We start from the raw sequence: 24,591 nt of genomic DNA, 5'->3' as shown, positions 1-24,591 counted from the left end.
TTCTTAAACACCGATGCATAAATTTGTGTCTCAAATATCGATGCAGCGGTAAATATTTGCGCACTCGGAGCAAAAATCATTAAACGATCCACGCTTTTCAACTAAGGAGTAAATCCTTCTGCTGAAATGCCATTTCTGAAGATGAAAAACAAGAATTCGGGAAAAAGCATCTGAAACATCATTAGGGCGAGCTGACGAGGAGCAAAAGTCGCAAAAAGACGCACGTAAATCCGTCCATCCGAATTGTAAGTGTCACCTCCTCGGCCCCTCATGTCAGTGTTTACTTCATTCGTGGAATTTATTGCACCATCTGGTTTTCCTACATATTCACCAAGCCAAGGTCAAGTAGGGGGGGAGGGTGGTTCAATAGAGCCGCTCAGGTGTGGGAAAAGTAATAAGTGAGAAGGTTTCAGCCTAACTAAACTTCTAAAGTCATTAGAAGACGGAAGAGCTCCCAGCCACTCAGGGGAGTCCTGCTCATGGTTTTTATGTGACTTTAATGATGGAAAAAGGAGCTGGAACCTGCCAGACCTGAGCATGTGAGAGCTCAGCCTTAGCTTTACTTCAGTCAACAGCCTTATGGCAGGAGAAGAGGATCACATTTAATTGTAGGAGAGCAGTCACTAATGGCTCCTCCTGGCTTTATCATTCTCTAATCCATTTGATATTTCTTCAGCGAGGCTACAAGTTGATCTTGTAGTGGCAGATATTGCAAAAAAAGAAATCAATATTTTTGTATGGAAGTCATCATAGTTATGACCCGGTTGTCTATGTTTATTTTGTTTGTTTTGAGCGCATCCAAGCAACCTGACACATCCGATCCAGTTAGAAGCTCTAGTTCTCATAATGGAATCCAGCAGCTGCTGGAACATTCAGCATCTGTGCCAAGCTAGAAATCCATCCATGCAGACAGGATACAAAGCCACTTTTCATCCTCTACACAACTCCCCTTTGCATTGAAACTTTGATAAATGACCCAAATGGGCTCCAGCAGTATGATAAATGGGTCTTTTCACTCAAATGAACTGCCAGAACCAGAATTTCTTTCTAAAGCACCATTCTTCTAAACCCCGTCCTTACTAAACATCGGGGTGATTAAACTGATTAAACACAACATCATGGAGCGAATGCAAAGATGGTGGATAGAGTCGCGATGACGAGACGAGAGGGAATATTTCATCAACTTGTTTACATTATTAAATTTGTTTGCACGATGATTAAATCCTGAAGAGAAAATTACAGATGCGAGGGCACAAATTAGTCACAAGTCACAAGCAGCTGCTTCAGAGCAGTAAAGTGAAATGTGAGTAGTTGCCTTTTTTGGTGCAAATACAGTATTATCTTGTGACCCCCTTGCAGTAATTCTATTAAAATAATAACGTTAAACCTGGAATTATTATTTTTTTGCACCTGGAGCAACATCTGTGGACCGTATAAATCCCATTTCCACGGCTTCATCTTTTCTCTTGTAGTGAGATTTGTGGGAAAAATTTCCGCATGTCGAGCGTAAACAGAAGATAAGTTGATTAAATGCTGTAAGCCCCCAAGAAAATTTTAAATACTACAAAAATAAATCTGCAATTCTTTTTTTCTCTCGTTTTATTTTGCCTCCAGTGTGGTGACGTGTTTTCTTTTTCCTCTCTGAAATTAAAAGGCGACGCAAGAAGCAAGTTTCAGAGGGGGGAAAAGAAAACGAAAGCACGGCCGGGCGTTGTTGTGTCTGTTATTTACAGGGTTTTGAGCTCGGCGACACTGTCAGTGTTTCAGACGGGGTTAATGAAGCGTGCAGCCATCAGATTTTAGCTGCATGAGCAGATTCATTTAGTCGATGCAAGGTGATCCAGTAAGTGCAGAGAAAAGATGCGACTGCGGTCGTGTCTTAATGTCGTGCATTAAGGCCGGACTCCTGGTGCCTTTTTGTGCATCGCGCTGTTATTTCAAACCCTCCAGGAACTCGTGTTTGTCACAGCTTCAACAATTATGGCGAAATGAACAGAGCCAGTCAGAGAGAGTAGAGCACTGAGCAAAGAGTGAGCTGCAGAAATAATGAAGAAGTCAGAGGAGGCCACAGAAAACCAGCACAGAAGCCTTTCTTAGGACTAGTTGGAAGCAGCAAATACACGAACTTGTCTGGTTGTTGTTCCTTTTTTAAGTCTTCTCCAGTAGAGGCCTCTTCCAACAGTCCCTGCTTCCACAGTTCCCCTCAACCTACATGTGCACACCCACATCTGCCCACTTTTATCATTTCAAGGCTGAGATTTCTCACAGCTGTCAAGGAAACGGAGGCATTATCGGACATCTTTCCCAGCAAGACTGACAGACGCCTCTTTGTGCGAAATCCGTGCTCCTCATCCTGTGTGTGAACATACGAGAGGCCAATATTCTGCCCCAAATCTCCACGACCGGTGGTGCGCTAGCCGCGCATGTTAATGCCATCACAGCATAAACAGGAAAAAAATCAAATCCTTTCCCATGGTGGTAATTTATCATAGTTTATGTCCCAGCAGTCAGACTAAAACAATTGTTTTTGATGAAACTCTGAATGGTAAATGAAGCTGGAGCCCTGTGCTGGTCCACCTTCGTCATTGCCAACCCAGCTGCTTCTTGCTGATCTCTGGTTGTTAATGAAAATTCACAGCATGTGCGTCTGCTATCACACTTTAACCACTCATTCCTCTTCATTCTGTGGTTTCCTGCAGCTGTCTTTATCAATACACAGGAGTCCAAACTAGTACATAGTGCATGTTTTGAGAATGAATATTACTGGAAGATGACTAAGCGACTTGGCTGTAATCAGAATTGCTTGGGGCTGTATCAAAGGAGCAATGGAAATGAGAGGTTCTCTGTCAAAGTTACAAGGTGCTGCAGAGTTGTTTTATACTCGCCGTCTTCATAATTCAGCGCGAGCTTGCTCACACCTGTGGCAAAATTAGAAAGAGGCTGTTGCGTGAGTGCGGTGATGTCACGGTTCTGCAGGTAAAGGTCGCAGGATGGAGCGGCTTAGGTCTCTCCCTCCTGAGGCTCATCTGAATGAACAATAGGAGCCTTGTTGCTACCCCAGCAACCTGCTGTTGCAACATCACCCACAGAGTTTATGCATGCTGCATAGATAAAAAGGCCTTGTTTCACATGAACAGGGAACAAAGAACCTTCTCGACAGGCTTATGGAATCTTTGCATGTGTTATCAAATGCACTGTTATTGTATAGTAGTTACGCGCCGCTCCTGCGGAGGTGGACGGTCATAATGTCCTTCACAGCTTCTCTTTTGTTGCACAGCAACAGCCAGATTGTTAAAAGTGGTGTGACTGGTCTCTTGCAGATTTAGTGGACTGGGACCAGATAAGATGGCTGGAAATATGGTGCCAGCCTTGTGTCAGGTAATTCATCCAGTGAATCAGCACCGATTTCATTTCACAGCTGGTGATTCATGACTTCAAAAGGCCGTGAATCAGAGTGTACAGTAAGCACATATTGCACTCCTTAGTTTGGAGCCACCAGCGGTTGGTTTGTCCCATGAACCGGTTGCTACGAGCCCGGCTGATGACCAGCAGAGAAATTATTTGCTTGGTCACATGACGACAACCTGTTTTGACACTGGCCTTGCTGGGTTTGCTTTGGCATTGCTGAGCAGGTGCCGTGTTCTCCGACTCTCAGCAGATTATCTTTGCATCTGTCGAGACTCTGCAGCGGCTTAATTCAGCCTGTGCGCCGTAGCAGCGCCTTGAACTCGGGGTGTCATGCTTGGCTTCCCAGAAATAATTAGAGGAAGGCGACGCCAAGTACTTTTTCAAATTAGTGTCATTAATAGAGAAGAACTATGGTTTGATGATCATTGCCTAGTTTTCTGGACAGTGAGAGACAAATGTGAGGTAATGATTATGATTTAAACTTTCATATGGGGGATGTAAAGGTCAAGAGAAAAGAAATAAGAGCAGGGATTGTGTGCTGCCAATGTCTGTTTTATTAAAGTGACCTTTGTGAAGTGTGATGATGTTGACATGAAGTAAACGTTGCCTTGATTATAATCCGAGCACCTGTAATTCTTATCCAAAGTTTAGTTTGGCAGAGGGAACAAACATGATCCATCATCTAGCATTTTCAGTGTTTGCTATTTGTGACACTGACGTGTCCTGGTTAATAGTTTACCCTCTCCCAGTGTGGGCGCTCTCTCCTCTGCACCTGGGAGGAAAAGGTAGTTCGAGGGAAAAGTGAAAGTTGTTTAAAAGTACTGACCTTGAAGAGACGCAGAATGTTGGCTACCATGATTGACACGGAGCTGGCAGAGGCGCCAATCACTCCCACCACTCTTTCCGGCTTAGTGATGATGGGCGGCCCTCCGCTGAGACACTTGACATCGGTTGAGTCTTTCTCAATCAAAGCTTGAACAAATGTGAGTGACTGTTCCAGAGCATGGGTGTCCCGCGAGCAGGTGTCCAGGATACGTGCCCCGAGGGTGATATTAGGCAGCAGCTCATTGTCATTGTTGATACGATCCAGGGCAAATAACATGGCCTCCAGCCTGTGGATCCCTTTCTCCTTCTTCAGCTCGCCACAGGCTTTGCCGTCATTTCCCCTGGCGTGGACTGGAAACAGGCCACCCAGAGATATGTCCCCATCAATGCGTATTGAATTGAGGTGCGTGTGGCCGGGCATTTTGGGTTTGGCTGCCAAGGCGATCAAGAAAGAACAAGCCAGCAGCAGCACCCAGCAGCAGCCACTTTTGTGGCAGCCGAGCCACGCTCTCTCAAAGCCTCTTTGCAGAGTCATAATGAAAGGCTAAATCCGCATCCAAACACAAACTCAAGTCCTTTGAAAATGAAAGAGATGTGCACACATATACATGCACGCACACACACGTAAATGTCCTGAAGGTAGGCTGCCGTGTGCTTTCAGAGCACAGTCATCTTCAGAAGCTTCTTCTGGTGGTTTTGACAAACACAGCAATACTAATTATGCAGTGTTTTTTGACTCTTATGTGTCTCTTAGTGTTCTTTTCTCTTTGTGTTTCACTCCTTTCCTGCACTGGAGCCCTGAGAGTAGCTGCTATAACTAAAGACAATAGGGGGGAGCTGAGACGAAGAGACCACAGAAGGAACTTTCAGGCATCAACAGTGAAGGGGTAGCTCGGTTTTTTCTTCTCCAAAACTCGCTTGGGGTGCATTGACTTATTCACTGGGTTCCTTAAGTAGCTCGGGAAGTCACAGTAGGACCCAACTGGATGCCACTGCAGGTCACTGTAGGAAAAAAAGAAGAAAGTGTCAGTTGCTAAGGAAACAACACTACAATCATTTTCAGGTTAGTCTTTTCAGGAGAAGGAAGCCCCCCCCCCCCCCCCTTCCCGCCCGAACACAGTATACTTCAATATACTGTTGGGACATTTAACAGAGACCAAAATCTACATTTTGGGACTACACCATTGTTTTTATGCTATTATCTCCAGCAGAGCTACACTGGGTATAAAACTAATAATAAATCTTTGCAAGTTGTTGGACTATAATTGTGACATCAGCATCACTTACTCTATAAGAGGGCTTAGCATGTTAGCACAATGCTAACGTTACAGGCATCACCCACTCAGGTAGGCCCTCACACACGTTGTGCAGATGAGCTGACATTTTTTTATCCTCTTGTAACATTTATGGTATTGTAGCTCAGCTGTACTAACTATAAGCCATTAAAAATGATACTCCCCCGCACGGTTGTATTTTCTGCACCGCAAAGGTTCGCAAACTACTTTCTAAATAATAGAATTCAGCAGAAATAATTGCTGGGCCCAGTTCAGTGTGAACGAATGCTTTGTGTTGCAGCCGTGGCTCAACTCTACTTTCAGGGCCCTGCAATGAATTATTTCGATGTGCCTTGAGCATAAGTGAGCTGCTGCTGCCTGGCACTATTCCATAGATTTCATAACCTCGCACAGCTCACAAAGCCTCTCTGGACTGCCAAAAGGTCAGGGAATTTAGGGCAGAATTAGCAGCGATAATCAAAGCATTTAAACACATATGTTCTTTTAAAGAAACCAACATATGACCACTTGTAATCCCTCACTACCTGCCAGTGTATCAGCACCCCCCCCCCCCCTTCCTCCTTCTCTACCTCTCTCTCTCTGTGCAACATTCCCATTATAATTCTGTTGAATTTAAAAGCATTTGCCAAAATGCATGAATTGAAGTCTGGACTCGTCTGAATCTCTGTTTAAACCTCCAAATCAGAATAATTAGGAATGACCCGCTGTAACAGTACACGCTGGCCGATCTCGTGCTTCCTCTCCCGTCCTGCTGGGAACCGAAGGGAGATATTTATATCATCCTGCACGGATCATCCTCATAAAACACAGCATCAATAATGGATGAAGGTTGTTGCTGCATAACATCTTATTCTAGGGGAAAGCCTTAAAATGAAAGGGTGGCTACACAGGCTGGGTTAGGTAAATAATTAAATGAAAGGTATTGCAGAGGAAGAATTTTTGCACACACCTTTGATAATGGAACAGCGCCTCCTTTCCTCCCAACACGTATTAACACATGAGGAGACAACTGCGAGATGCCGGGTGGATTATTATCCTCTCTTTATTTATATCATATTTGATTTGCAGCCATGTTTAAATCATCCCCTCTGGACCTTTACTTATGTAGGAGGGTTTTACTGAACTAAAAATAGAAAAGATGGTTTGTCAAAGAATTACTGTGGGAATTGTCTTTAGCTTGTTCTGAGCCTCTCCCTCACGATGAGGTGTTTGATTGATGCCTTTGTACCCTCTTTTCCTTTTAGTCAGGTGCTTTTTTTTACCCATAATGCAACTTCTAATGAAAGTCTGGAGATTGTTTGGCTTTGCGGCATCAGACAAGAGAGGATATAGCGACTGGAATCCGATCGTGTTGTAACCTCCTGTCCTGCTTGGACAGCTGTTGAAATACAAAAGGTGCAAGGAAACAGGTGCACGGAGCATTCCATTGTTGCCCTGAAAACTGATTTTCATCAGAGCAGAATTTTGTGGGTGCTGACAATAATGTATATTCATGTCTGTCTGAAATGGAAGAAGAAAGGCTGCAGACAGCGAGCGTGCTTCCCATCTCAAACGGGCTTATCTTTCATCAGGGCCGTCAGTTACCGAGCCACAGTCAGGATAATTATAGTGCACCATCTTGAGTGCTGGACAATACTCTGGCAATTAATTCAGGTCTGGAGAATAAGACCTGACATCTCTGAGATGAAGTCCTCGCTGCCTCTCCAGCTCTTTTTAGAAGGGAAGGACAGCGGTGCTCCTTCACTGTCATCGCAGTGTGAAACCCCACATGCACACTGGCAGCTAGAGCAGATGCTAGTCACAAGGCCCAGATGGGCAAAGCAGATAAACATCAGCGGTCTGCGGAGAAGGAGCGTTCGGGGAGTGTGAAGCGGAGAGGCGCTCCAGCTTCCTCTGCTCCCTCCTGCTCCCTCCAACCGCAGTGCTTCGCTCACATGCAATTGCACATGGAGAGAAAGCAGCACATTTTGTCGGAGTTGATGTGGATAATTTATGGCACAGAAGTACCGATCAAGTGTTAAAAAAAAGCAATTAAAGTCAGTTTAAACGGCCGGACAAACCAATTAGCTCTTGGACTCGCTCATCGGGGGTTCACTTGTGTGCGGATACTTTTGAGGATAACTGAAGGTAAACACAGAGAAGCCCGGCACATTTAGGTGTTTTCTTCTCTCCTCTGTCCACTACTACATAAATTATTAAATGTTGCTCATCAAATTTAAAAAAAATTTAAACAGCGTGTTTAATGGTTTTCAGAGTCATTAGATTAGACAGTCTACGAGACAGTAACATGCAAGGCCGAGAGAACTGGTAAAATTTGGTGCTACGTGTGTAAAACCCTCTTTTTAGCTGTACGGTGTCACGTTTGGATGTTTGATTCTACTGGAACTCCAAAGAATAGAAGAATTGTAGCCCGATACATAGATTTTATATCCTGTCGTCTCTGCAAAGCCTCACAATGACATGCATGCTGTTAATAGGTCTGTCAGAGTGTAACTGGGACCATCTGACAGTGACGTACTAATCCGACAGGGAGCTGCTGTTTTGGCCGTCATGCTTCAGTGGAGGAGATACTTAAACCCCAAAGATAGCATGATCACAGTGGAGACGAGCGATAAAGATCTCAGCACAGAGCGTTACACTGTCGAAACCTCTGCTAGAACACACACCAATTCCTCCCCAATTCCTCTCAAATACACTCACATGGAGTGAGTTTATGTTACACCCGGTCTAGGGGCTCTGGATGCAACACAAGGAAGGACCCAGCTTCCCCAAGTTCCAAGTAGACAAAAATAAAGGTTATCAAAAGTTAACAAAAGTGTTTATTTTAAAATAAAGAATCAAAAATCAAAACTGGGAATGTTTCTGCCAATAAAAATGATATCTTTGGAGTGAACTAAGGCCAAACAGAAGGGCCTACCTGGAAAAAACAGGCAACATCTAACCTGACAAGTGAAAAACAAATGTCCACCAGTTACTTCAAAAACAGGAGAATAGGTTGCAAAAAAAATGGCTGTTCGCTCCTCTTCATTCTACACCGTCGTCACAATTCAAAGAAACACATGGAGGGCCAGTTTGAGGAAGGTGTGGAGCTCAAAGGCAGCAGCCATCTTTGGAGTTTAAATGAAGCCCCCCTGGACGATCCCCCGATCTAAAGGGAACTAAATTACCACCAGCACACACCTACTTACATGCACAGGTAGGAAAAGAGAGCACACGCTCCCACAAGACACATAAATTCGATGACAGTGGTAACAACGCAGCTCTGGTTCCCTTCTGTGACCCTCATGGCAAACAAATGCACTAAAATCCACCTGTATAAGGAGGAATGAATGATGTCTCATTCTGGAGAGTCAGCAGCCACTGGGGAGGTGTCACACTTAAAGTCAGAGCCTGTTGACAAAGTTTGGCTGGTGGGAGGAAGAATTCTGAAAGCAGGAGCGCTACTATTTAAGAGAAACGCCGTCGATGTAGGTTGGAGAAGATTACGGAACAATGATCTCTGATGTCACGTTCTACAGCTGTGTAAAGTCATCCTCTAAAACCAGACTGCTTTTTTAGTCACGGTCTTTGTGTTAAACATGGTTGAGGAAGTGATATCTTACTACCATTGTACATGTACAGTTTCATATTTTAGCATCCAAACACTGAACCTAAATGCATCTTAAATTCATGTATGGGGGTGTTATAAACTAGTGCTGTCCAAGTCTTCTTCAAACCGTAGATTCATAGTTGATGGGGAAGATGGAACAATAATGTGTACGTCGGCCCCACTCGCACTTACTCATTAACTCATTCTTTAAGCAAAATGCAGATTGCATTAACAAATATTCGCCCGTCCTGCCCTGGGCTAACTGGGTAGAGGATACGACTGTTGTCCAACAGTAAAAATGTAATTATGATATTAAACATTCACAAGCTACCCTCCCTATGGCGTAGCAATGGGACTGCATATTTTCTCTTAAACATCCCCAGATAGTTTTTTAAATTAACGAATTTATCAACTGCAGACCCCTGTATATGGAAATAACGTATATATGAGTGTACATATGGATGATATCATAAGGGTTCATTTACTCTTTTAATGCAGTGTAGCATAAGCAGATAATTAACCTCCTAATTACTGTTCTAATATATCCCAAACAACTCCATAAAACAACTGAGGATTTATTAGTAGTAGTAGTAGTAGTAGTAGTATCATCATTATAATCATTATTATTTAACTATTATTACTATTATTTAAAAAAAAAAACATATCTGTAATGATATGAAGTAAAACATTTTTCATTTTTCTCTCGCTCATGCTTGCTCTAATCAGAGTTTGGTGTCCAGGTGCAACCCGTTGGGCTGCACACCTGCTCCTGAAGCCTCCAGGACTCGGCAGGAGGAGAGTCCGCCTGATGCAGCTCTGCAGTTTCCTCTATCTCTAATTCAGATGTACTGTAGTTTTGTCAGCTGTATGAGAGGCGGCGAGGCGCTCACAGAAACTTTGTCCCACTTTACTGGAGCAAAGTCTTCATGTTGTGTTGCTGTGCACACTGTCAATGACCAGAAGCTGCTGAAGAGCAGAGTGGAGCCTCGTCGTCAGCGACTGGAGGCCGCTGCCTTTTCATCAGCCTGGTTTCAGAGCCATCAATTTCATCATTGACCAAAGCCATATTTTCAATGAAAAAAGCTATTATTTGTGGGGCGGCATACAGAAACTCAGATTAAATGCTGAATCTTTTTCCTTGTAGTTGCATCAAATGTGACTTTTAATTTCCAGAATTCCGTTCAGCTGCCGTTCTGTGCTCCAGTTCTGCATCCAGAAACTGAAACGCCCTCCTAGTCACGTAATAGCTGGATGGCGGTGGTGAGCACGCTTCAGCGCGTGCAGGGGAGATTCTCTTGGCACACGGGGAGGATGTTCCAAGTGCACCCCCACTCTGCGGGGACAGTAGGGATGCAGAGGCGCATTCGCGAGAAATACCATATTTTAAATCACACATGTGACTTCTAACTATAGCTGCGGTTTATCAGCACTCCTGGAAACAGAAGTTATGAATACTGCATCCCCCCAGTGCTGCCACCCTGTCAGAGAGGGTTTCAGTGTTGCGGCATGCCTGAATGGACAAAGTGGACCTTTTTAATCCTGGGAACACCACAGTTCACTACTCCTCTGTCCTCCTCCTGTACTTACGTAGGCTTCCAGGATTATATTTTAGAAGATAAAAGATGGCAGAACAGGAGTTTAGTAGGAAATCTTCCTGTAAACCTAAAATACACCTGATAGCTCCCCCCACCAGCCAAAGCTCCAGATTTTAAAAGAGGTCGGCGAGTTTAAACGAGGGAATTGAGTTGGGAACGTTGGCTGTTTCAGCCGGACCCGTTTTATCTTTGAAAGAGCCAATAAGCAGAAAACGACCTCACTTCTGTCACATCTAAACTGAAACGCAACTCTAAAACTAATCACCAAAGATTCATACATATTCTTTTTCAGATCATCTTTTCCTCTCATCCCAACTGTCCCAGTTATGTGTGGATGCCCTCTGAAGATCTGCAGGTGCATTACAAACATCTCACAAAGTAAAGCCCAGTCGTTTGGCGCCAGCTGTGTGTCTCAGCGCCGCCTCCCCTTTGGAGTCCCACTGTCTTCTACAGTCTGTGTGAAGCAGCAGGAGAACAATGGGCACATCTCTGTCACTCGCACCATTCAATAACCCCAAAGAGCTCAAAAAGGATGCGCAGTCGGTGGTCTAAGACTAAAAGTTGCAGCTCGTGGCTTCATCATCAGCTGTTTTACTAGCGTTCCCACAGCACGCCGCTGTATGATAATACTGTTGGAATCACCGTAATGTAATATCTGTCATTAATACCCAGGTGCTTTTCCAAACCCCTGTCCCTGCCAACCATAACAGGGACAAATGGAGCGCACGGCAAGCGATTTGAAAGAGTGTTAGAATGGCGCCGCAGTGGGTCCCTAATAGTATGTTTCCGCTCTGACGCACTTAAAAGCACTCAGACCACGACTCCTCTTCATAAAATCTCAGCTGGATTTTAAAAAAAAACGCAAAGATCCTTTGGCATTTTCTTTTTCCTCCATTGTTGTGTGCATGTTTTATATTGCTGTTTGCAGAATACCTGGGCACGGCCTATTATCACATAATTAGCCTTGCTGCGACGGCTGAAAAGGATACGACAAAGGCGGCAATACAATCAGCCTTTTTCTCTGTTCACTGTCATGTGGTTACATTAGAGAAACTTCTTTTTGTTGATACTTTGAACATAATATATAATCAGGCATATTGACTCGTTTCTTACATGCAGAAGTCCATTTCCTTCTTTGAAAATACGTTAAAGGCTGTGAGACAGCAGAATCTATATGTATTGTATATTCCTACCTTAGACCTCCCAGGACAATGGTCCAGCTACCAAGAACACCAGGAGTGTTCCCAGCTGATTTTTCTATTGGAAGTCTTAAATGAAAAGATGGAATCAGGGAGAAAACCACAGGGGGCAGCTTCGGTTTCTCAGAACCCAACCAGTGTCACACACAATCAGCTGCCACATCAACTCGGCCTCAGCATGAAAGAAAGGTACAACTGAGATAAAAAAGGCGAAGTGCATGACAACAGGGAGGAATTTCCAGGCAGTAAGCCAGAGCTGTGGTCGCTACCCTTGGGTTCAAGCCAGCTCTGCCAGCCCCACCCAATACACCCATCAGATATGAGTTTTGGACCCTGACTGAATGGATAACAGGTTCTTAGAATCCCGTAGGTCTCAGTGCACATCGCTTTAGCTTCCGAGCCGCCTACTTCAGACCCCATCATTACACTGATGCCCTCTTTGGGGGTTATATTTGACTCTGTATCAGAACACCGCGGATCTCATTTGCATAAAAAGCAAAAAAATGCCCCCTGATCACAAGCGCTCCATCAGGATGCACGTCAGTCTGTCCACCTGTGATCCAATCAGCAGGATCCGGAGCGAGGATACGAATCCGCCGCGTCATACTTCAGTCGTTCTCTTGCTGTTCCTCGCCGCCGTCACAATCGGTCCGGCTTCCTTACACCCTCGTCTTTGCATTTAAATTTCCCTTTTGCGTCACTAACAAGTGGAGAGCAGCTTCCTGCTTGTTTAATACCATCTGCCCACACTTAAACCGCTCCTCTGTTTTAGCATTCATCCCTTCTAGGAAAGGATCCATCCAGCTTCAAGGGGTACAGTCAGCCTTTGGTCCGATGACACGAATTTAATCCCAGAGAATAAAGATTTGTTTTTTTCTTTTTTAAACTGATTTTTTAAATATTATTTCCTTTTATCTCCTCGTGTCAAACGTGCATGCCAGGGAACATGTCTAGAAAAGCATGTTAAGTACATACAAAGAGGAGTGGAACAGGGAGTTAAATACAGCCATACAAACAGTGCATCAAAGGGTTTTAGGTTGTAAGCTTGGCATGAGTTCTAATTGGGTTTTCCAGCGTGCTCTCGTTAAAATCTGCCACCTTGGGGGTTGCTGGTGTGGGAGGGTGTTTCCCCCCTCTTTCAGGCTGTATTCTGTGAAGCTTTGCAAAGTGTGCCCTGCTGTCCGTCAGGGCTGTTATAGGTATACGCCCTGATTGGTTCAGCCCACATAAGTGTTATTACAGCCTAATAGTTCAGTCATCTCGCACACGGTCACGCCTCGTCGACATTAATGCACTATTTGTGCTCTTTTTCTTCCAGTTTCTGACCTAATTGATGCCTCGTGATTTTGCAGAGTTAATGTAGAGGGGGGGGGGGGGGGGGGGGGCTGTCCTTTTCCCTTCACTGTTTTATGGTCCAATAATTGTAAAGCCGTTCCAGGCCGTAACTGTGATTCATAGCGATGCAAAACCCACTTGGCTCCGCGAGGACCAGATTTAAACGCCGAGCAGCCAAAAGGCTTTTTTATATGAAGAAGTGCTGAAGCCAGTCGTGATGCATGCATTCCTCACCACAAGGCTTTGCCACAGTGGCCTCGAGCCCATAGCCGCGGGGCCAGTCCGCTGTCACGCGGTTGCATCCAGACGCTTCTGAGCTGCTTCAGAGCCGGTTTGAGGGCTGTCGGAGGACTATCTGCCCTCAGAGTTTGCAGGCTCTCCTTTCATGGAGCTTTGATTTGGTGACACTGAGCGGCAGCGAAGGTCTTAATGACCAACTGAGATGAGAATAATGTCGGTGCGTCTGGCGTCGCAGCCGAGCGTCCGGAGACGCGTCACCGCTGAGCCTCTGTTCGAGTACACCAGGGGTGCTCCCATGTTTTCAGCATGCGAGCTACGTACAAAATTACCAAGTCAAAAGGATCTACCCACCACAAAAATGCAAAACATTAATTATTTTCAAATGTATTGAGGATTCTTTGTATGTACAATGTATGTTAATGTACCCTGCATAACCGAATGAGCGAATATTGCAAAACACAGATAATAATTAACTATTTACATTAACATTTTTTTGTAATTGCCTGAGTTTACCGGTACTTTTATGACTTGCACTGAATTGAATCAGCCAGGGATGCATAGTCCAGACAGTAGCTGCTGACAGTCAGCCTCATGCACACTTCCAAATGTTCATCAGTCATGATGGAATGGTATTTGGACTTAATAATCTTCATGTACCGGTACTTAATAATCTTCAACGCACTTCGAAAATGAAATTGTGAAAAAAAGTCAACCTCCCATTCCGTATGAAAGTGATATGTTTTTGTCTTCTTACTTGGTCCCGCTCCCTCATTCATTTTGATGACCATAAGCTTTAGCGATGGCTTAAAATCAGAGGTAATTCGCTGAATAGCTTAGCGCTTAGCACCGTTGTTTGCGCATGAGTGGTGACCTAAAGGTCAAAATTCAGTTGTCATCTGACTGGTTGTACTGGGACTGCTGATAGGCTGACATCGTAAGTTCTGCTGCACTTAGCGCCGTTGTTTGCACTTGATTGGTCGCCTGAATGTCAAATTCAGTTGTCATCTCACTGGCGGCCCTGTATATCAATCAAGTGACGGGATGAATGATAGGCTGATATTCTTTATTGTCACGCCGCGATCGACCAGTACTACCTCCGCGATCGACGTAATGAGCACCCCTGAAGTACACAAAAGCTTAGGCAAGAACGAAATGCAGTAAAATGTAAATTATTATTTGATGTTTTTTACACACACTTGCAGGGGAGCCCTGATGACTAATGTAATCATTAGTGTATTTGTAATTTTTCCAGCACTGACATGTCAAATTGCCTGATAAAAGCACTGATAGTGCATCATTTATGCATCCAAGCCTTGCTGGACCTGTTTTAGCAGGCCTGTGTGGTGGGCTTGATTAAAAACAAACAGTTTTGAGATCATCCAAGGTCCTCTTTTTGTCGTAATGCAGGAAATATGTTTTCCATTTTCAGTGCACCGTAACAGTAGATACTACATGTGCAGCGTTTTGTGTCTCCTTTGTAGGTTGGACAAAAGAAATCTATTTGATTCCAGGGTTCTTCCTGTTCTCTTGCTGCTCTTAAATCATTGTGTCTAAACTTCAAGGTCTTTTCGAAGGAAATACAATTTTCTGAAGGATAAAAGAAGCCACCTTCAATCCAGGCTCCTTTGACATATTAGGTTTTATTTTAAATCTCAGTAGTCTCTCCTCCCCTCTAGAATCCATATTTACAGACTCACAGCATGCATCCTGGGTTTTTACAATTTTAATACAACCTATTATTTATACAGCCGGCCCAGCTCCATCACAGCCTCCTCGCTCCTGTTTATGTCGCCATTCAGCATCTTTTGTTGAACTCTCCGCAGCGCGTGGAATGGAAATGTCTTTCTTTGTGGTGGCACAAACCGGGTTACTTTAGTGCTCGGTGGTCCTTTAAGTGAAGCGCGGGACTTGATAATTGTTCCTCTCATCTGTCTTGTTAATTCCTGGATCAAAGGAGATGAGGTAGTGCGTGAATGGGACAGTGAGTGCTAAACACAGCTGAGAGCAGCCTGGGTTAGCGGTCTCACGCCACACGCCATCTGCACATTTCAGATCAGGGCATTTTTTGGTCTTTTCCAGGAGACCTTGTGTGAGTTTCCAGGTCTTGCATGTGCCTCTGCAGTCTTCTTCCATTGCTGTATTAAAAAGAAAAAAAAAATTGTTCCAGTAATTGTGCTTAAAAATTAATGCAGAGTTTGAGAGCCAGTGTACTGCTGGCATTCATCATGCTCTGACAGCCTTCCCTGAAGATTAAGCATTCACCCACGATGCCAGAGGAAAATAGGGAGGAGTCCAAATGAGAAACAGGGTCATCCACCGAAAAAAGGTGTCTGATTGAGCAACTGGGAATTTCTGCGGAATAAAAACAAACAAACCTTGATCCATAAAAGGGATCATGTGAGGGATTTTGTATGGCTATACCACTAAAATATTGGCCAAGTGCATGCTGGGTAAGGCCGTGGAGATGATATGGCAGCATCATTTTTCTGTTTCAGGGATATTAAACCGATCGTTGCGTTCTGGATGAGAAGTCACCTAATCAGTCAGGAAGGGAAGCTCCGTGGTCTAATTTATCCAGGATTCCAGGATGCTTTGGGAAACTTTACATGATGAACCTTGCAGAAACAGCGTTGTCTCTTTGATTTGAGTGATTGGGGCTGTACACCCATTATTATATTCTCTAATAACACAGCATCTCTCATTTCCGCAGACAAGAGTCAGTACTCTTATTACCCCCCCCCGAATCTTTTTTCCTGCAAACGCTCCGTAAACAAGCTTCAAGGACGCGCTGCAGTGTGATGCACTTTACCGGGAAATTCAAATACAATGTTTGTACATGCTATAAAGGTGACTCCACAGTGACTCTGTATTTGCACGCAGTGTCTTGTTGCTAATAAAGGTCCTGTCAAGCTCCGTGTGTTTGCCGGGGAGGTGGTGGTGGGGGCGCCTTCGCTGTGCCAGTGCATAATTGTGCAGGACTCACTTGTCAGCTCTGAGCTCCCTGAGCTTGACACAAGGCATCACAGCAAGAGAACAAGGGTCACAACCAGTAGACATATCATTAATCTGGAGGTTTTAGTATCGGATTATTCATCCCCCAGGGGTCTGGGTCAGTTATGGAGTCTCCCTCGGTAGGTGCTGTAAGCCTCACGTATTAGAGAGAAAATGTCAGCTGATGGGGTCTGATGCTGCCTCCTCTGGATGAAGAGGTCTGAAGAGGGGGGGAAGGGCTGAAACATTGATTTGAAGGGAATTCGGGCGGGAGGAAAATGGAATGAGAGCAGATCGAGAGAGCAGAGACAGCTCACCCAGATCCATAATTTGTCACTATTGTGTCCCTCTACGTCTTTTCATCCATTTTATTTTACGTTTTCAGATCATTAAAGGCAGCATCCGCACATACGTGGGTGTTCAACAGTTGCAAAGACATCTATACTCAGTTAATGAAATGCTTTTTAAGGAGCTACCACAGTCAGACCTCCCTTTGTCTTTATATACGTATAGAAATAAAATAGCAGCAATGCAGAGAGTTCATTACATTGAAGAATCGGGCACAAAAGGTACCAAAACTAGAGCGCACGGTGTCATATTTTAGTTTCGTTACTATCTACCCAGATTTCTGTGCCACTTCTCTTGTTCTCTGCTCCATGTGGACCGGTCCAGCTGGGCTTAGTGAGACCGGAGAACAGGTGCCCGTGTTCCCTGCCCATACACCGCGAGCGACGGGGGTCAACTGCCCCTGAGGCTCTTGTTTTAACCTGCGTGATTAATGGTGCATTAACGAGATGACAGGTCTTTGAGCACGTCAGGACTCTCGCAGTGCCACTGCATTATTAATGCAGGCACAAAGAGCCTGTTTAATGAGCTTGAACTCTCTCTGGATGGATGTTGATTAGGCAGGCACCGGGTGTAAAGGCTTGCCCCTCTGAATGTAGCTACAACTCACAGCTTAATCTTTATTCACATGTTGTCTACTTTTGTACGGATCGTTTTAAACTGTCAACTTTGAAGGCTTGGGTTTGTCAAGAGTGACCTTGGCTAGATTTAAGCCCCATAAAAGCCCGTGATGTAGGGTTGTTGGGTGAGTCCAAAGTGAAAGGTGAATTGTTGAATTTGTAGGTGATTGTTGGAAAATGTTGTGGCTTGATCCCATGATCTTATCCCGTTATTCTACTCTAAAAAAAACCAAAAACATTTGCTTCCTGATTAGCTCATCAGAAAAACCTCAAGATTGATTAAATTCTTGAGGTGAAGAAAGGTTACATTTATTGTTTTGTTACACAATGAAGCTTCCTGGAGAGGCTCAGGAGAACTTTCACCCTCTATTGTTGGGCTGCAGTGAAAAAAACAACAAAAAAAACATGACAGTTATATGAAAGCATTAAATTCGGCATGCTAAAGTAAACCAGTACAGTATTTGCTAGTTTTGGCTTCATTATAACTAGACCAGGAAATATCTGCTCATTTTCTTTTACTGCGTTAAGCTACAAGTTGTGTCTCTGCCATGAATTTCAAAAAGACTGTCCTTCTTTCTGTGGGGTTGCTTAAATGCCACTTATTTTTGAAAAGTCTGATGTATAAATAGATGTTTCAGGCTCTGTTTACACTTGAGAGACGCAGCTTAGACGTGCATCTGGTCGTCTGCAAATACCAAAAAAGATTGAAAGTAAAACTGCAAACATCTTGTTTACCAGCACATCAGTCGTGGTTTTTGTGTTTACCTTTGCTCTGGACTGTGGATTGGTGTGGTTTCCCCTCTTGTCAGTGACAAACCTTTTATTTTTTTTAACTTTCATTAAGCTCCAGTTCTGCAGGGAAAACAGTCTAATTAAAGAGAAGAGGTCAAATGAGGCATCAGTCCTTTTTAGCCCTTGAGTCTTCCTGTTTACAGTGAAACTCAGATTATTAGCAGCTATCACGGCTGCTCTTGACTTGTTTATTCTTTCTGTACAGAGGGATTTAGCTGACTGAGGTAATTAGCCTGTGAGGAGACGTATACATTTCCACACGTATAGCAGCCTCGTTACATCGAAATGTCAGCGCGAATAAAGAAAAAGCAACATAGGATAAAAGTGATTCCTTTTCCTCGTTATTAGAAGGAAAATGTTTATCCCTCGGGTGGTTTGATGATACATCTGACCTCGTGAATTAACACCTTTAAAGTAGGTGGAGGATTACCTTTACTTATGTTGAGGTTTCTACGCTAGGATGTAAAAACCATGTGAGGATGGTACGGTAACAGCCAAAAGGAAAATTTCCACAGTGGCTGTTTTAGAATCTAATCAAAACACTCTGGTTTATTTCGAGCATTTGCACAACTTCCAGCAGCTCTGTTTCAGTTTCCATCAAACCCCTCACTGATTTTCAAATTTTCATTTTTCAAACGCAGACCCTCTCCCTCCCTCTGCACTTGAAGTGATTTTAATTTCTTGTTGGAATATATTAGCTTTTTTTTTTTTTTTGCCATGCAGCATAATTTAGCAGCATCTGTGCGGGGATGCAACAGCTTTGGATGCAGAACAATTACCACATTCTAGAGGGAACGCTCCAGCACAATTGAACAAATGAATTCATAAACCAACAATTACTCTGACCGTCTGTTATTATCCCTTCAAACGGCAGCAATGTTGCGACAAAGGTACCAATTAAGAAACATTCTCTTTAAAGAATGGGCTTCGTTTCTGAAAGCCTGTAATTATTGCGGAGAACAAACCTGCTCTGTCGGTGCTGCTCCTATCAAAGGTCCATGAAGGAGCAATTCTCAGCGACGTGACTGAACAAGATACTGTGTTCCTGTGTCCCATACCATATGTTGGAATACGCAAACAAATGAGTCACCACTTGCATCCATATTAAAGTCATGCACACGTGTGACATATGCACCACATGTCCAGTAACATTTGTCATTTTATGAGTAATCATAAAAACACATCATGAGTAACATCTTATGTGTGTGTTTCAGTTAAAACATTTGATTATTGCTGTGTGTGTGTGTGTCTGTGCATGCATACATTGTTGTTCTGCGTTGTTTTTCAGCATTTTATTAATGCCTGATTAATGGTCCAATGGTTCTCTAACGTACTTAAGTTACCTTTTTTTTTTCTCCAAGTTTTCTTGTAATTTTCCTATGCACTTTTGAGCTCAATGTTAACTCATGTATATACAGCAAGTGTGTGTTTGAATGGATTGAGTGATTCTATAATTCGATCGTTTTGCCTTCGACTTCAGGTCTGGCATCAGATCTGCGGCAGCATTTTTGCTGCATCAGTTAAATAATCAACCAGCAAACATCATTTCTACTTTATTTATATAGACACCTTTGAGGAATGCTGCTGTGATACGCTGCTGTGATAGGCTGTCCAAACGCTACTGTCAAAATGAGCGTGTTAAATTGTTCCGAATAATTTTTCTGAATCAATGTCTTCGTTTTTAATGCAATTAACAACCCAGTGAGTTAACCTTGTAGCTGACAGAAAATCTGATATCAAAATGACAAGAACCTGTTTGTACAGGTCCATAAAACACAAACATAGAAGGAATCTCTAATAAGGTCTTCGCCCAAGCTTCAGCAAAGCATTTGTGTTTGAGTGGAACATCACAGACATTAAAATTCCATCTGCACTCTGAGTTTGTGCTGTCCAGGGCTTCAGGTTCTGGTGTGGCGCCAGGCTGAATGTATATATATCCTGTTCCCATCACAACAGAGACGATCGGAATTTGTCAGGAATTATGATTATTAGAACTTGCGGTGGTTTAACAGCCAGAGCTCCTCTACTTTCCCGATGACTCTGATGCGCTGCATCAGGAATTTCAAATGAATAAACCTCTTGGTAATATGTTGACTGCCTTGAATAGTAAAGTAAAATCCTTTATTCTGTTTGATGGAGCCGCATCGCTGCGTCTTAGATCCGCTTCATTTTCTGCAGAGGTCTCCTCATCTCGGGCGGGAACACAGATCCTCTGTCTTTCTAAAACGTGTCGTCCGCGCGGACGTTTAGGATCATCTGCTCGCCAGGCAGCTTCCTTAATCAACAATGCGGGTGTTTCTAAGACCACCATAACCTGAAGCCCCAAGAAGGAGAGTTTCAACCATGAAGCGCAGAAATTCAACAATTCCTGTGCTCAGCCGGTACCCAGAGGACTGAGAAGTGCAGTTTAATGCGTAGCGCATACATCCAGCATCTGCTCGCTCCCCACAGAGATGCCGACGTCTTTCTGAAAACTGAATATTTTATCAGGCCTAATCTGCCTTCCAGAGTGTGCTAGAGCGCTGTGAGCTCTAATAGGAACAATGCTGCGATGGCTGCCTGAGCCACGGCAGCTGAGCGTATGGCGCTCTGCAGCACAGAAACACCGCTGACCGAGAGTTCTGATTATCGGCGCGCTGAAATATGTCGTGGGTGTTTGAAGACTGGGGAGATAATGTGCTCACGGTGACATTTCCCCGCGGGATTGTCAGGTGACCTCGGATGCTTTCCCATCTCCGAGAGGGCCGCTGTGATGAGGGTCAGGTCACTTCATCCTTATTTGTCGCAGAGACACGAGAGGACTGAAATTGCCAAAGAAATCTCCGCGGAATCACGGAAAATTGCCGAGGATCTCACCTTGTTTCAGTCAGAAATAGTGGCTTTCCATGCAAACAGGAGTCCAACACCGTCAAATTTTAGCTACCATATTTTCACGACCATAAGGCGCACTGTAATAAAAGGCGCAGTCCCAGTTATGGGTGCTATATCTTTATTTAAAACATACATAAGGCGCACAGTATTTTTAGGCGCACGCTGAAACATACAGTAAAAAAGACAACGGAAGTAAAACAGTGAGTTTCGACACATTTATTGAACAAAATTAAAATCACTATTTTAATGTCCAACATCCCAAATTCCTTCTTCATCATCTGAATCAGACTCACCGACCGGTTCCGCTTCAGTGTTGATGCCGGCTTTTGTGAAAGCTCTTCCAATACATGAATACATGTTCGCTGTTCCACAACCAACTGTTCCACTCGGTCTTCCAGCTCGGGCCACCTTGCTTTGTTCCCGGTGGAAACTCAGCTTCGTCTTCCTCACTTGGCACAGTCCACTCCCTTCTTTTCTCCACTTCCTGACCATGGGCTCATTTACATTAAAAAAAGTCTTGCAGCTGCTCGATTTCCATTTTCAGCCGCATATTCGATGGCCTGCAGTTTAAAGTGAGCCTCATACGCGTGTCCCTTGACCGGCGCCATTTTAGGGGGTCCTTACGCATAGGTGTGCCACTAATCGATGGGCAGAGCGTTTACCATAGTGCACCTACCAAAGGCGCACAGCAGATTTTGGAACTCAGTCCACACACAAGGCGCACCGTCGATTTTTGAGAAAATCTCAGTGTTTTAGGTGCGCCTTGTAGTCGAGAAAATACGGTAATTTACCCTTCAACAGAGCACATCTACTGTCTTTTCAGTAAAATGTTGTTATAAATCTCAACATCACACACTGCAGAAGCACAACTGGGGTGATAATGGAATCACTGGCTTCATCATGTCGCTCTGCTATTGAGAGACATGACACGTGTCATCGGGCGGTGTGTATTTATAACCTACACATCCATGCTCAGGCCTGCCTCTGTCAGTTGACTCATTTCCACCTCCTCCCAACAGGCCTCCTAATGCATGAACACGTATGAGCCTGCGTCTGTGTTTGCACATTTATCAGTCAAAGTGCTGCATTTCCATGTCAGAGTGCAGCTCTAGCATGATTTACTCATTATAAAAAGCAGCACAACCTTAAATGAAGATGTTCAGATGAACCTGGGTTAGTGCAACAAGCTGATTGTGATCAAATGGGGCTGATACAATTAGCGACTATTTAGAAACCCTCAAACAGTCAGCAGTGTCATATCATGAAAAAACCTTTTATTTCATAATCGCATCTATGCGCTCAACTACTCAGCTGTGAAATTGGCACTACAGTAATGGAGGGGAAACACACACACACACACACATGCGCGTGCTAAAGTGCTTCCCCTGTCTCAAAAGTCTGTGCATTATCTTTTGTTGTTTAGTTTTCTTCCACAGGAATTATAATTTCTAAGATGGCAGCGGAATAATGATGATGGATGAATAAACTCCTTTCATCAGCATTAATAAAACTGGTACTGAGATAAAGAGCTGCTGTAATTGACCAAGGCCTAAATCGGTGCTGACACTCCTTCTAATTGTTCTTTATCACGCTGCCAGTTTCACCAGAACACAAAAAAACCTTCAGATCTCCGAAAGCAGAACCATATGAAGCGTCTCAAACAACCATGGTGAGCAAACGTGGATCAGCCAGGTGGATTAACGTCGGCATGTCAAATCTACCCCAGGAACACTTTAACATGGGTTGCTATTAACGATCGGCATGCCTGCAGAAACGCTCGGATAAATGGCATTTATGGGCTAACAAGCGCTGCGAATGTTTGGGCGTCTCTCTGGCTTTGAGTCACTCAGCTCCGTCGCCCACACAGATCATTCAGCGGCTGAACAGATCTGCTCTCCAACCTGTGTTTCCTTTTTCCCCACAATGCTTTAATGTGTCATGGAGGCTAATTTCTGTTTAATGTCAGAGTCACTCCATCTGTCATTACTGCTTTCTCTGCTGTCGCTAACATAATTGGATAGTGACAAAACATTTATCTTAAACAGGCACCTGTGTCGTCCCAGGAAGTTGCACGGAAAGCTGGTTTGTTCCAGTTCCAGTTCATGCGAAGGCATCAATTCTGATTCATTTTGAGGTCAAACCTGCTGAAAGTGGTGTCACAGACGAGAAAACAAAAAGCAAAACTCTCCTATTTGCTTTCTGAGGTATACGGTGTTGGCAAATGTTGAAATTTCCCCGTATCTTCCCCAGAACCAGTGCCTGTCTGGCTGCTTCCAGCTCCTGTGTTGGTTAGACTGTGGTGAGAGTCTTGAAAATGCAAAGAGACCCAAGTTTCTGAAAGTTAAGTCATTGTAATGGGACTTTTACGGAAGTTGAGAAGCGAACAAACCAGTAGTGGTCTTGAAGAGTCACTCAGAAACTTTGGGAAATCGTCTCTAAGCTGTACGTTTTTGAAGCGCTCGCTGACAGTATTTCAGCCCAAAGTGAATCCACTAATTACTTCCTTCTTGTCTCTTTTATCCTCTCAGAGAGATCAGCAGGTAGACACATCTGAGCGCTCCCCGTCACATGAGCTGATGCGTGAGGATTACGCTCATTGTCATCCTGTTTCCAATGACTCAAAGTTCTCTGGGGAATTTCATTGGAAGAGTCGGTAACGCTGCCGCTTTGCATTTGGAAGCATCCTCCCTGCTTCCTCGTAGCACGCCGAGCCTCCAAACGTGCAGTGCTGTGAGGAGCTCTCGTGCTCTAATATTTGATGTTTCCTAAGGGGGCTCTATTGTGTGTAATCCGAAGCAGAGACAGCGCTTTACAAAGTCCACGTCCATCGAAACGTCTCCTAATCAAAACGGCAGAGATACTGCCATGTTCCGAATACTCTGGGTTTTATGGGGATGGAGGAGGGGTGAAACTCAGAGAAGCTCCAGCAAACCTGCCTGTTTGTGCTTCCCTCTTGCCCACCAACCCATAATAATAATCCTCTTCCTCTGCTGCAGACCTGCTTCGACGAACAAGTGCACATAGATCGCAATAACCCGAGCGTTAGCCACGTCTCATATGGAGCACTTACTGTATAATGTAAGGGTGTGCACGAGCACAAGCATGTAATCAGAGCTGGAATTTACTGGGAGAATATGAAATCCTTACGTCCGATACTCCATTTTTCATTTGCACCATCGTAGCAGGACTGCAACATAACGCTTGACTTGAACTGTCTCGAGTGCTCGGTCAAACATTAACGTGATGAATCGTTAACACACACTTCTCTGGTACACTCTTAATGCCTAAGTCAGCTTTTCTTAATTTTTTACGGCCAAGTGCTCAAAATAAGGTAGAAAGAAGTGAGCTACTGGCCACCTAATGAGGAGTAGGATTGAATTTTTTAGGAGAGTTTTAGTTCTCTAATCCTACAGAGCGGCTCAGTGTGGAAAGTTAAATATTCCATTAGAAATAAAGGCTGTAGCTTTCTCCTCATCTCATCAAATC

At 44.0% G+C, this 24,591-nt stretch overlaps 1 protein-coding gene across 3 annotated transcripts in view; it reads right to left on the bottom strand.

The window, feature by feature from the left end:
- The window catches only part of grm4 (glutamate receptor, metabotropic 4), a 106,786-nt gene that overhangs the window by 66,940 nt on the left and 15,255 nt on the right, over nucleotides 1–24,591 (bottom strand). For 2 of the 3 annotated variants that reach the window (XM_029833691.1, XM_003963486.3), the window contains exon 2: nucleotides 4,235–5,235. The exons of the other annotated variant lie outside the window; for it this stretch is intronic. In XM_029833691.1, coding sequence (XP_029689551.1) covers nucleotides 4,235–4,768 — 534 coding nt within the window. In that variant the 5' untranslated portion in view covers nucleotides 4,769–5,235. The remainder of the gene's footprint in view (nucleotides 1–4,234; nucleotides 5,236–24,591) is intronic. 3 annotated transcript variants of the gene reach the window in all.

This window comes from Takifugu rubripes, chromosome 3, assembly GCF_901000725.2.
Source record: "Takifugu rubripes chromosome 3, fTakRub1.2, whole genome shotgun sequence".
Taxonomy (NCBI): Eukaryota; Metazoa; Chordata; class Actinopteri; order Tetraodontiformes; family Tetraodontidae; genus Takifugu; species Takifugu rubripes.
Note: the sequence above shows the minus strand (reverse complement) of the source record. Positions and strands in the feature narration are given on the sequence as shown.